Source organism: Rana temporaria, chromosome 6 (assembly GCF_905171775.1).
Source record: "Rana temporaria chromosome 6, aRanTem1.1, whole genome shotgun sequence".
Lineage (NCBI taxonomy): Eukaryota > Metazoa > Chordata > Amphibia > Anura > Ranidae > Rana > Rana temporaria.
This window is the reverse complement of record NC_053494.1, coordinates 98,510,897-98,524,409: the sequence shown is the minus strand read 5'-3', so window position 1 is coordinate 98,524,409 and position 13,513 is coordinate 98,510,897. Positions and strand designations below refer to the sequence as shown.

At 44.0% G+C, this 13,513-nt stretch overlaps 1 protein-coding gene across 2 annotated transcripts in view; it reads left to right on the top strand.

Moving 5' to 3' along the window:
• Window positions 1-13,513, top strand: part of ARPC1A (actin related protein 2/3 complex subunit 1A) — a 57,520-nt gene that overhangs the window by 5,540 nt on the left and 38,467 nt on the right. The window contains exon 2 of one of the 2 annotated variants that reach the window (XM_040357059.1): window positions 7,340-7,436. In XM_040357059.1, the coding sequence (XP_040212993.1) occupies window positions 7,373-7,436 (64 nt within the window). In that variant the 5' untranslated portion in view covers window positions 7,340-7,372. The remainder of the gene's footprint in view (window positions 1-7,339; window positions 7,437-13,513) is intronic. The other variant, XM_040357060.1, reaches the window with a different exon arrangement.

Genomic DNA, 13,513 nt, shown 5'->3' with positions numbered 1-13,513 from the left:
CTAAGTGGCACACTTCAATTAAGTAAAACGCATTGCTTTATTGAAAAATAAAAATTCAATCCCTTCACCAACACGGCAAACAGATCAAAGTGTATGAATCCATCTTGTGGAGAATTTGCAGTCTAAATGTCTATCAGACCGCAATCTAACCACACCTCAAAGGAGAGCATCTCCTCTAAATCACCTCTTTTTAGGCAATTCCCACTAGAAAAGTAACACTTTTATGGGCATCTATTGAGCATTCTTGAAGCTTTTTCAGTGTAAATGGTATTATATAGGTGCTTTAAATGATCATTACGTTGTTCCTCATAATCCACACTCATGTGAATGAGCCCTTATGCCATTTTCACACTTAGGCGCTATAGCCAAGGGCTTTCCCACTGGAGCGGTGCGCTTGCGGGATGTTAAAAGTTCTGCGAGCAGCATCTTTGCCGTGCTTTAGGAGCGGTGTATACTGTACACCGCTCCTAAAGCGCCCTGCACATTAAAAACTGTGGGCAGAGCCTGCAAAGCGCAGCTAAGATGACGGTAAAGCACCGCTAAAAATAGCGATGCTTTACCGCCCCCAGTGTGAAAGTGCCCATAGTGAAGTAAATAGTTTGAACCACCTTGGTCAAAATGAACTACCGTATTTATCGGCGTATACCGCGCACTTTTTTGCCCTGAAAATCAGGGCAAAATCGTGGGTGCGCGGTATACGCCAATAACCGCTTTCCCACGCCGATTTTGAATACTGCGCGGGCATATACCGAGCGCAGTACACTCGTGTATAGTCGGGCAGGCTCGGCTCCTCTCGCGCTCACGTCCTGGACGTACAGGACGTGAGCGCGAGAGTAGCCGAGCCTGCCCGACTATACACGAGTGTACTGCGCTCGGTATATGCCCGCGCAGTATTCAAAATCGGAGCGAGGAGGACGCCGGACCCGACGAAGAGGACACCCGATGCCGCAGATGGACGCCGCGCAAGACACCAAAACTGTAAGTACTAAAATCTTTTTTTACAGGAATGTCGGGTCCACTTTAGGGGTGCGCGCTATACGCCGGAGCGCGCAATACCCCGATAAATACGGTATTTAAACTTCACCAAAAGCTGGATATCAGCTTTTGCATATTCAGGAACAAGTGTCAGATTCTCTTGATATCCCACCGCTTTTACCCCTAATTTTTAAAATGGTATTTAACCCTCATGGTTTTTTGTTTTGTTTTTAGCTTAACACATTAAAGGGTCACTAAAGGAAATATATTTTTTAGCTAAATAGCTTCCTTTACCTTACTGCAGTCCTGGTTGTATGTCCTCATTGTTCGTTTTTGCTCTGATGTTGCTGTAATTCTTCTCTGTTCTGAACACTTCCTGGTTGTCTGTTTCCTGATGAAAAAAGTCATGGGAGCTTTCTCTCTGTGGTCACTAATCAAGGAGGTGTGATTGCTGTGTGTCTAAAATCCCTCAGCACCAATCAGTTTCGTTTTACAAACCATCACTGCCCTGTATTGGCTCCTTGTCTCTGTACATCACAGAAGCAGGAAACAGCATGCAAAAATGAAACTGTAGGTACATTATATGATTGATTTTTATCTATTTTTAATCATTTTTAAAAGGAATCAGTTAACTATTATGTCTCTATACCCTGTAAACAGTCATTTCATCAAAACAAATTGTTTCCTTTACAACTCCTTTTAAGCAAAATAAACATTCCTAAGTAATCTATTTGTTAAATTCTTATCCCAGCATATCCAGTTTACAACTTTAATTGTTGTTGGCTCCTGCTCTTGAATGCTGTTTTCCTGAACTTCCAGTCTTCACAGTAAAAAAAGTAAGAGTAGGAGTAAACACTGGATAGTCCAGTCTCAAGCAAATCCTAATCCTATCCTAAACTACATGGCTGTGTGCTTCTGTTGATGTACACAGTGTAGGGAGATGCATCGCTAGTCCCCATATGCAAGGGTGACTCCATAGGACGCTGCAAGTAAAAGGAACCACGATGTAACAGGAAATCTGGGGCAGTGAGCATGGCACCAGCTTAAACTGGAACATATGCAAGGTTTAGGACCTCATGCACACAGGGTGTCTGTTTAAGGGCTCTTTCACACGTCCGTTCCGTTCGTCCGTTTTTTGGACGTCCGTTAACGGACCGCAATGCTTTCCTATGGGTTAGCATCCGTTAGCGGATGAGCATCTGCTAACGTCCGTTAACATCCGTCTCCTCTAAGCTTCGTTTTTTTGAACGGAAGAAAACCCTATTTTTCTTCCGTCAAAAAAACGGAACGGACGAAAAACGGACGTTAGCGGACGATCCGTTTACCATCCGATCCGCTAACATCCATTTTTCATAAAAATATGTAAAAAGCCCAAATAAAAAAATAACGGATGGAAAAACGGACGTTAACGGACGAAAAACGGATGTAAACGGACGGAAAACAAATGAAAAAACGGATCAACTGATGAAAAAAAAAATGATCTAAAAAACTGAGCGGACGTGTGAAAGAGCCCTAAGCCCCTGTGAACACCAGAACTCATGGTGTGAAAATGCTGCTTTAAACATGTTCTAAAAGCCATGTATTGCACATGCATTTAGATGTGACTAGTGTTTGAGCATTAATGCATTTTATTGGCCAGAATGTTCATTGGAGCCCATGTTCACACTGGGTACGATCTGGTTCGATTTGAGATGCGATTTCACTTGTGAAATCGCATCTCAAATCGGCGGCAATTGTCGGCAATGGCGCTGCACCGGTTTCAAAAAGTAGTTCCTGTACTACTTTTTGCGATTTAGGGCCGCGATTTACATAGACATCTGTGCAGAAACCTGCACAGATGTCTCTTAAATCGCGGCCGAAATCAGGACTGCCAGCGGGAGTGAAATCATGCGAGTTCAGCTGAACTCGCACGGCTTCACTCCCGCAGCCCAGTGTGAACCAGGGCTTACTCTCCAGTTTTAGTAAATCAACTCCTTTGTATTTATTTCTGCACTGAGAACATCCTTTTTTGTTTGAATGCTGCCATATATTGGGACACTGGGGGAGATTTACTAAAACTAGAGCACTCAGAATCATGCAGCTGTGCATGGTAGCCAATTGGCTTCTAACTTGATGTTCACATCGTGCCATTTTGACATGTCAACTCGCCTACTATTGCTGGCAACGGCACCGTCCAAATCAGTGGGACGCCGCACTGATTCCCAAAAGTAGTTCCTGTACTACTTTTGGTGACTTCAGGGGCGATTTGAATAGACATCTGTGCAGGAACACGCACAGATGTCTCTCAAATCTGAAATGCCGGTTTGAAATTGTGCGAGTTCAGCTGAATTCCCACGATTTCAAACGAGGGCTAAAAACTGGAAGCTGATTGGTTTCTATGCACAGCTGCACCAGATTTAGCTTGCTCCAGTTTTAGTAACTCAACCCCTTTGTATTTGTTTTCACAGACAGCTTGAAACCCTAGTGTGTGTGTGTGTGTGTGTGTGTGTGTGTGTGTGTATATATATAGCAGCCCTCAAAATTTCCACTCGCCTACTAGCATTTGGCAAGTGGATTTAAGCTGGGGGTGAGTGATGACAGGGCTGCATGACCAATCTCCTTCCAATCTGTGCCTACACTTAGAGTCCCGATGAGATTGGCGGCCGAAGAGGAAAGGTGCATGCTCGGGAAAAGTAGTCTGTTGAGCCACGCACAGGCAGAGCAGTACACAGGTGCTCTCCTTACAATTCTCATTTAGACACGGGACCTAACAGTATGACCTCTCTGAGCCTGCCCTCCTCCCCCGGGCCCCCGACCAATGTAGATGGAGAGCAGAAAGTAATGAGTGAGGTGGAGGATTGCAAAAATTACCACTCCGGTGCAGCGCTCACTGAAAGTTGCCCTGACATGAGAGCGGCAGCCTTCTAGTTTGTGCAGTTTTCTTCTCCTTGTGCTCTATGTAAGTGTCCAACAGTTTAGCCTGAGCACTGTGAACAGACTGGTCTCAATGTGTGCTGTGCTCTGTCAGTGTGCGCTGTGCTATGGTGTCAATGGCTGTGCAGTTGTGTGGATCTCAGCGCTGGATTGTACTTCCTCCCGCTGTGCTGCAGCTCCTCTCCTCTCTGCCAGCCTGAACAAAAGGGGGAAGTGGGGACATGCAACGCGGAGCCGCACACACAGGCTCCTGGTGATGAGATGAATGGGAGAGAGAGAGAGAGGATGGATGGGAGTTGCAGAGGAGACAGCAAGAGAATGGGGAAGAGACTCAGTTATAGTGCCCTGTCCCTCTGGTCTGCCCCCAGTGCCCTGTCCCTCTGGTCTGCCCCCAGTGCCCTGTCCCTCTGGTCTGCCCCCAGTGCCCTGTCCCATTTTGTTAAAGTTGTTGTTGGTAATATTTAATTTTGTAACTTGATTCTGCATAAAACATTGTCATTCCATGAGATAATCTACGAGGGCGTGTTTACGGGTGCAATTAGGCGCAGGGCAGTGTATGAATTAGGTGGGGCAACTGGCGGCGAGTAACTCTTGAGGCCTGGCTAGTAGCTCAGGACTTGAAATTTTGAGCCCTGGTATATAGTATATATATAATTATTTTTAAAGATAAGTATCCTTGGGGGCGTGGCCTGGACGGCATGGTGTGAGGAGTGTGGTACGGGAGCTCCGCTCGCCAAAGATCCGTAACTAACTATCCTGGGGCTCTAATTGCCTGCTAAATCGCTCACAATCGAGTGCACTCATACTCTCATCAACGGGGACCATGTCGCCGCCAAGGAAAACTTCAGATGCGGTCGCAAAGCTTGCCAAATACCGGCTTACAGAGAAGGAGGCTGGGGAGGAAGATGGCGCCGGCTCCTCTACTCCTACAGACTCGGCGGTGGAGAACACGGCGCGGGTGCTGGAGGTGATTTCTGACTGCAAAAGCTCCCTGTCATGCAAAATCGAGGAAGTAAAAATTGATGTCTCGCTTATTCGTCAAGACCTGCAAAAACTCAGGGAGCGGGTCACTGAAACGGAGACCCGAATTAGCCACGTGGAGGACGAGATGCCGCCATTGCAGGTCGCGGCTGAGCGCCTGCAGCACCAACTTACCATGGTCCTGGCGAAGCAGGACGATATGGAAAATCCTCTCAGGAGATGCAACCTAAGATTTGTGGGCCTGTCCGAGGGTGTGGAGGGCTCGGACCCCCCCTCGTTCCTTGAAAATTAGCTGATTACCACCTTTGGGCATGCTGAGTTCTCTGTCTCCTTCGTGGTGGAAAGGGCCCACTGACTGGCTGCTAAGCCTCCCCCCCAGGGCGCACCGCCGCGGACTTTCATTGCCAAAATGCTCAACTTCCGTGACCGGGATGCTGTGCTACGTCTCACCAGGCTGAAGGGTAACATCCCCTGGTGGGTTTCCTTTGCCCTGCCCAGATCAGTGTTTTACCATCCCTACCCACTTGCCCCCTTTGCTACCCATCTCATTCTTATCCCCGGTTTTTGTGACACTCTGGATGCTCTCCTCCGTGGTTTCTTCTCCTGCCCATCCTGTCCTGTCTGTGAAGGAACACAGACTATAGCCCCGAACAGTGGTTTTATGGTGGCGAGTTGCTACCCGACATGGCGCCTGTGACATCTCGCATCTCCATATCCTCAGGTTCTCCCCTTATATGTTATCCTGGAGATCCTAGACCGGAGGCCTCACTCCTTGTTCTGCTGCTCGTTTTACAGCGGATAATCGTCCCTCTTTCATTTTATGCAATGTTTTTTGGTTCTATGGTATATGCCTGGTTTCCTTGGTCTGGTCGGCCTCGGTGGGCTGGTCTGGCTTGTTGCTTGCTTGGCGTCCCGCCGACCGACACCCCAGTGTATTAGTTTTTGTTTTTTTCTTGTATGGTTAATTTCTGAGTTTTTATTGTGTGGAATGTGCGAGGCCTCAGGGCTCGTCCGAAGCGTAATGCAGTCCTGTCTTTTTTTTTTTTTTTTTAAAGCACAGCGGGCGGACGTTATGGTACTAGTGGAGACTCACTTAACGGGCCAGCTTATGATGGCGCTTAAAAAAAACGTTGGTGGGATGGGTGTATCAGGCTCCACATACTGCAAATTCCAGGGGGGTTGCCTTACTGGTGGCTAAAACTTCACAGTTTGTGCTGCTTCTGCTCCAGTCTGATCCTCAGGGTAGATTCTTATTTTTACATACTAGGGTGAATGGTCTGGATATATATATATATATATATATATATATATATATATATATATATATATATATATATATATATATATATATATATTACACACACCCCCTCCTTTTCAATTTACAGTCCTGACTGAAGGCCTGGCGTTTGTCTCGATTCCCCAGTGTGCCTGCAATTTTGGTTAGGGGACTTTAATCATATTGCACACAGACACTTAGGTTATCCATGACGTCCCCTGCGGACACTTCCCATGCACAGACTCAATACGGTAAACTCCTTATTGACCTGGATCTTTAAGACACGTGGCGGTATCGTTATGCGACGGATAGGACTTTTCCGTGCTTCTCGACGACGCATGACGCTATGTCGCGCATTGATCTAATAGTGACGTCCCAAACTCTTTTTCCTAGTCCGGGTAATGTTGGTTTTAATTTGCGTGTCCTTTCTGACCATGCCTCCTACTGGATTGAGCTTCGGATTGACTCTCCCCCCCCCCCCCCCTTCAACTTATGTATTTTTCTTAAAGGAGTTGTAAAGGGAAAAAAAAATTTCACCTTAATGCAATCTATGCATTAAGGTGAAAAAACATCTGATACTGCCGGCCCCCCTTATACTTGCCTGACCCCTCGAAAGTCCCGCGATTCTCTTCGCCGCTCAGCCTGGCCGCTGATTGGCTAGAGCGGATGGATTGAGAGCAGCGCAGCCATTGGCTGGCACTTCTGTCAATCGCATCCAGTGACACGGCGTGCCGAGGGGAGGGGCCGAGTGATACAGTGAGCGGCTATGGCCGCTCGCTGTATCACGGGAGCGCGGCCGCAATTGGTGACCACCATGCGAGCTCTCGCATGACTGTGGTGACTAATTGCGGGGCGGACCAGAGACAGCCGCCGAGGGACCCCAGAAGACGTGGATCGGGGGCACTCTGTGCAAAACTAACTGCACAGTGGAGGCAAGTATGACATGTTTTGTTATTTAAAAAAATAAAATAATTTCCTTTAGTAACGCTTTAACTTTTCTGCAAGGAAATCATATAACAGTATTCCAATGTTAGACTATTTTGAAGTTATCTGCACCTTACTGTATACTCTGCTGAGCATGCCATAATCAAAGCTGTAATCATATTTGTGTTATTATCTTAACATTTTTGTGACTGCCTCTTCAGAATTTTAGATTCAGATTTGTTCTAAATTATGTTTTTTCTCTTTTAAAAGTTGTAGAGCTCATTAAGGAGAAACACATTCAGAATGTCATTATACCAGTTCTTACTTGAACCTATCAGTTGCCACGCCTGGAATAAAGACCGCACACGTAAGCCACTTTTGTTTTTTTAACTCTATAAATAAAAATTTTTTTTTTTTTGTATGCAATCACTTCCAGGGCGATGTATGCTCAAACAAATGTAATCAAAGCACACATTCCTTACATAGCACTCGCAATTCCTGCATTCCCGTGTTAACACTGCTCAGAGCAGTGTTGTGTTTTCATTCATAACAATATTAAAGGGTAACTATGTTTGTGGGTAAAATTATAAAAAATAAATCATTAAATCAAAACAATTGCTAAACAAGCCATACTGTAATTTAAAGTTATTAAAAATTACCTTTCATTTTCAATCTACAGTTTTGAAATTTGCTGTAATATTCAATGCAATATAGCAACCTGTAGGCATTCTGTAGTGTACACAGTTCCCCAGAAATGTTATTTCCTGCTTGTGTAACTGGCTCACTGATTTTCCTAGGAGTCTGGTCTAAGATACAAGTCAAATTTTAGGCATCCTCTGCAACAAAAATGTTGTTTTTGGCAAGATGCAGTACTGTGCAAAAGTTTTAGGCAGGTGTGGAGAAATGCTGAAAAGTAAAGTGGCGATACCTTACATGTGGTTTGAACACCGTTTACATATGCGGGCGTGACTTGAGTATGCGCTTTTCTTTGCTCTGTGAGCTCGTGGGGACAGGGGCGATTTAAAAAAAAAAAACGATTTTCATTTTTTTAATTTCAATACTTTTTTTTATTGTTTCCATACAAATACAAAACAGAAAATATAAATCCATATTTTACACTCAGTGCATTTTATGTTTATACCAAAAAAAAAATCAAATAAATAGCAAAGGCTAAAAATATCCATCAAACCCCATCCCCCCTCCCGCCCTCCTATCTCTCTTTTAAAGTGCATACACGTTTTTAAACCTATTATTTTCCTTAGATTAAATTGTTATTTACCGATCTTTCCTTGATTAAAGTGAACGGCCTACTTTACATAACCAGTTCTCCCATATTGCATGAATTTTTTTAAGGTTACCACGTCTAATCCATATTCCCCTTTCCTTCCCTATTGTGCTGTTCATTACATTGAGCCATTCCGCTACTGTGGGTGGATTTTGTGCTTGCCATTTAAGTGCTATCAATTTCCTCACCTGAAACAGGCATCTTATAACTGCTTCTAATGTATCCCTCTGCCCCATTCTCTCCTCAATACATCCTAATAGGCAAACCCTGGCTTCAAGTTCCAGAGTGATTCCAAAGGTTGCATTTATAATGTCCAAAATCTTAACCCAATATCTATGCAGTTTTGGGCATTTCCACATCATGTGGATGAGGTCCCCTGTATTTTGACATCTGGGACATTTATCATCTGACTTCCATCCAAATCCATATAATTTCTTGGGAGTATAATAAACCCTATGGAGGAGGAACAAATGGGAAACCCGTTGTGACGGGGCTAGTGAGACTACTGTCCCCAGTTCCAATATCCTGTCCCATTGGTCGTTCGTTATGAGGCCTATGTCCTCCTCCCACCTCTGTTTATTCCTGCTCAGCTTCTCTTTTCCTATTAACTGATCGCTAATCCGTTCATATAGTTCTGAGATAAGACCTTTCATGACCCCCGTCTTAATTAGTCTTTGAAGATGCGTAAGCTTTTGCCATCTTACCGGCTGTTCCTTAAATTGGGCTTGTAGTGCGTGTCTGACCTGTAAATAGGTAAAAAAACATGGAGTTTGGAATGCTATATTCACTACTTAGCTCGGAAAAGGGTTTTAGTGTGCAATCTGTATACAGTTGTGCCACTCTGGTTACCCCACGTTTATCCCATTCTTTTAGTTTCCCCATAGCCAAAATTTCTTTTAAGTTATTATTCTCCCATAATGGAGAGTATTCTGTTAATCCTTTATAGCCCAAAGCTAGTTTTCCCGCTTGCCATATTCTTACCACCATTTTTGCTGTTGGGCTTTTTACCAGAAAAGAGTTGGCCTCTAAAGTCTCTATTACAGATCTATGTGGTGACCCTCTTAACATCATTTTCCCGCTTGCATTTCCTCCCCCCTCTATGCTACACCCCCCCAAGTGCTGCAATTGTGCTGCCAAGAAGTAACTGTAGGGGTGTGGGACCGCCAACCCTCCCCTATTTGTTGGTAGTTGCAACGTTCGAAGACTAATCCTTGCTTTTCCCTTTTTCCAGATTAAGGTTCTAAAGAGGGTCTCTATCTTTTGGAACCATCGGTTATCAATCCACACTGGGGAATTGTGAAGTATATAGAGCAATTGTGGCATCCAGATCATTTTAATAAGATTGCTGCGGCCGGCTACTGACAGTGGCAAATGTCCCCATATATCTGCTTTACGTTTAAACTTACCCAGCAGTGGCACTAGATTATTATTTATAAATTGTTCTGGGTTACGTGTTACCACAATTCCCAGATACTCCATCTTCTCCCCAATTTTTAATTGAGGGATTCCTATCCCATCCATATTGCTTACCGGGTCCACTGGTAAGAGTGTCGATTTTTCCCAGTTTATTACCAGGCCCGAGAATCGTCCGAACTCTTCTACCGTTTGAACTGCAATTTTAAGGGAGGTTGTAGAATTGCCCAAAAAAAGGAGGATATCGTCTGCATAAAGCGCCACTTTTTCCTCCTCTACTCCTCTCTGGAACCCCTGTATTTCCTGTCTAGCTCTGATTGCAATCGCCAAGGGCTCAATTGCCAGGGCGAAAAGGAGGGGGGACAGTGGACATCCCTGTCTCGTTCCCCTCTCCAATTCAAACGACTGTGAAACTTCATTATTTATTTTTATTTTGGCCCTTGGGGAATTATACAATAGCTTTATCCATTTAATAAGAGATGGACCAAACCCAAACTTCTCCAGAGCGTACCAGAGATAGTCCCACTCCAGACTATCAAAGGCCTTAGTAGCATCCAATGATAGGATAGATCTATCTCCCGCATTCTCCGCCGGGGTCTGTAAATTTAGGTACAACCTTCTTATGTTTATACTCGTAGACCGATTTGGAATAAATCCAGATTGATCTGGATGTATTAGTTTCTGAATATATTTGTTTATTCTCGTTGCCAGTACCTTGGCCAAAATTTTTACATCTGAGCAGAGCAGAGATATTGGTCTATACGATGATGTGTCTAATTGGTCCTTCCCTTCCTTCTGGAGCACTATAATGATTGCTTCTAACATTGAGGGGGGTAGCTTTCCTCCTTCTATTGCCCAGTTCAGCGTTTTTAATAATTCCGGGAGCAGCACCTCACTGTACTGCTTATAAATCTCTGCTGGTAGGCCATCTGGCCCTGGGGACTTTTGATTGGAAAGCCCTTTGACTGCCTGCTGTAGTTCCAGTAATGTAATTGGAGATTCCATAGCATTTCTGTCCTCCTCTGATAGAGCTGGGGTTCCTATTTCTCTGAAGAATTCTTCCATTTGCACCTTAGCTTCCCCCTTTTTTGTTCTATATAGATCTTTATAATATGCCGCAAATGTGTCTACTATTACAGATGTTTCAGATGATATCCCACCTCCTACCATCCTAACTGCGGGAACATTAGAGGGCGCCATATTAGTTTTTGCTAGGAGGGCCAAAGTGTGACCTACACTTTCTCCCTCCGAAAAAGCACTCTGCTCCTGAAATAGGCGCTTATTTTCAACTTTCTTATTTACCACCAGCTTATATTCCTGTTGCTTCTCCAACCATAGCCTTTGTTTTGTCAGTGTTGGATTTTCCACATATTGCTTTTCAGCCTCTAAAACCTCTTCCCTAAGAGTTCCTCTTAATCTTCGCTACCTGCTGGATCAATATACCCCTGGGGAATGCCTTAAGGGCGTCCCACACCACCCCCTCTGATGCTGTCCCTGTGTTGAAATCCAAAAATTCCCTTAATTTGATGCCAATTTCTTCTGGCTTCCCTATCACTTCTAGCCAGAAGGGACTTATCTTCCAATTACCTGAAGGACATTTTTTACCTGTGCTCAGTGACAGCACCAGAGGAGAGTGATCAGAGACCCCTCTCGGATAGTAAGATATTTTGCTGACTGCCCGTAGACTTGCACAGTTTCCCAGTGCCATGTCTATTCTTGATAGTGTAGAGTATGTACTTGAAAAACAGGAGTACTGCCGCAGATCTGGATGTTTCACCCTCCAAATGTCCCACCAACCAACCTCTTCCAAAAATTGACTTAGATGCCCTTCTCCTATCCCTGGGCTCCGCGTCCCTGGTGGAAATCTATCCATCGTTCTATTTAGTACGTTATTTAAATCTCCAACCACTAATACCGGGATATTTACCTTATTTACCACAAATTCTGTCAATTTATATAAGACCTCCATCTTGAAGGGTGGGGGTATATAAATATTGGCCAATACATATGGTGCATTTTCTATCAGACAGTGCAGAAAAATATAGCGACCCAGTTCGTCTATTCTTGACTCTATACATGCAAATGATATTCCTGTTTTTACCATTATGCTCACTCCCCTAGAATACGAAGAGTGGACAGAATGGTACTGGCTTTGATATTTTTTTTTGTTGGTCAATTTTAACTTTGTTTCTTTGGTCAAGTGGGTCTCTTGGATACATATCACCTCCACCCCATAACACTCCAGGGTAGTGAAAATAGCAGCTTTTTTCGCTGGGTCCCCCATCCCCCGGACATTCCAGGAGCCTATATTTATCATTTTAGGTCTCATACCCAGCCTCATAAGCAAGATCTACACGGATATAAAGCTTCCCAATTAAAACTTGGGTTTCCCAAACTATCAGAAAAAATAATCGACTGAAGCCGTAAATACATTTTAACATTGTGGCCGGAAAGAGAGCATATCGATCACTCAAAAAAATAAAAATAAATAAAAAAAACTCTAAAGAGCAAAAAATATATACCATTTTGAGTATACCTAAAAAAGAAAAACATTTAAATGTGCATTCCAATACATTCCCTTCACTTGTGCTTAATAAATGATACGTGATACACGTGTTCGAATACAACTTTACTTTAGTCTATTCTTGTGCTTTGTTCTCTTCCAGCCACTGTGCTGCTTTTCCTGGTGAGTCAAAGATTTGGGGGCCTTCTGCTGTCATTATTCTCAGACGCGCTGGATACAGTAGTGCATATTTAATTTTATTCTTTAAAAGATTACGTTTAATAGGTGTAAACTCTGATCTACGTTTACTGAGTTCTGGAGAAAAATCTGGAAATAAAGAGATTCTTGAGCCGTTATAAAAAATGTCCCCCTTCTCTCTTGCTTTTTGCAGAACTGCTGCCTTATCGGCAAAATTAAGAAACTTCAAGAGTAAGGGCCGAGGGTGTCCATCCTTAAGATGTAATCTAAACGGGACTCTATGGGCCCTTTCTATTGAAAAAAGCAATGAGAAGGCATTTTCCCCAAATATATCTCTGAACCATTTCTCAAAAAACTTTATGGGGTCGGTGCCCTCACTGCGTTCCGGAAGACCCACCACCCGGATGTTATTTCTGCGCAGCCTGTTTTCAATTTCATCAAGTTTAGATGCCTGCCATCCATTTTGTTCCTTTAATTCTTGCATCTGTTGTTTTAGTGAGTACACCTCATCCTCCACTTGGCTCACTCTTTCCTCTGCTGATGTTATCCTTTGTACTGTCTTTTGCACTTCCTGGCCCATTGTCACAAGTTCTTCCCTTATTTCTTTTATCTGATCAGTTAAATTGTTCAATGACCCCCTACATGCATTTATAGCATTTAATATCTCCTTAAGTGATGGCTCTTCCTCCCGCCTGGGGTCATCAGTTATATTCATTAAGGGGGCCTCTGTAGAAGTTTTTACTGATGCTGTTGCCCCCCCCCCACTTGGGGTACTACCAGATGGTTGTTTTTTTTTATTTTTTTTTAATTTTGGGAGCTGATGCGCCTTGCCCACTGCTTTTCCTGTCTGTCCCGGTTTGATTTTTAACCTGCGATTGTATTTGCGGGTGCTGAGCTATTTTTCCAGGCGAGTTTGCTGGTGTATGTGACGACTGTTCCACTTTGGCTGCCGCTGCCGCAGCTGCTGCTGCTTGTGCTAGCTTCTCCTTATCCTTTGCTGCTCGTGTTGTTTGGAGACCACCACTTTCCTGATTAGACTGTCCCT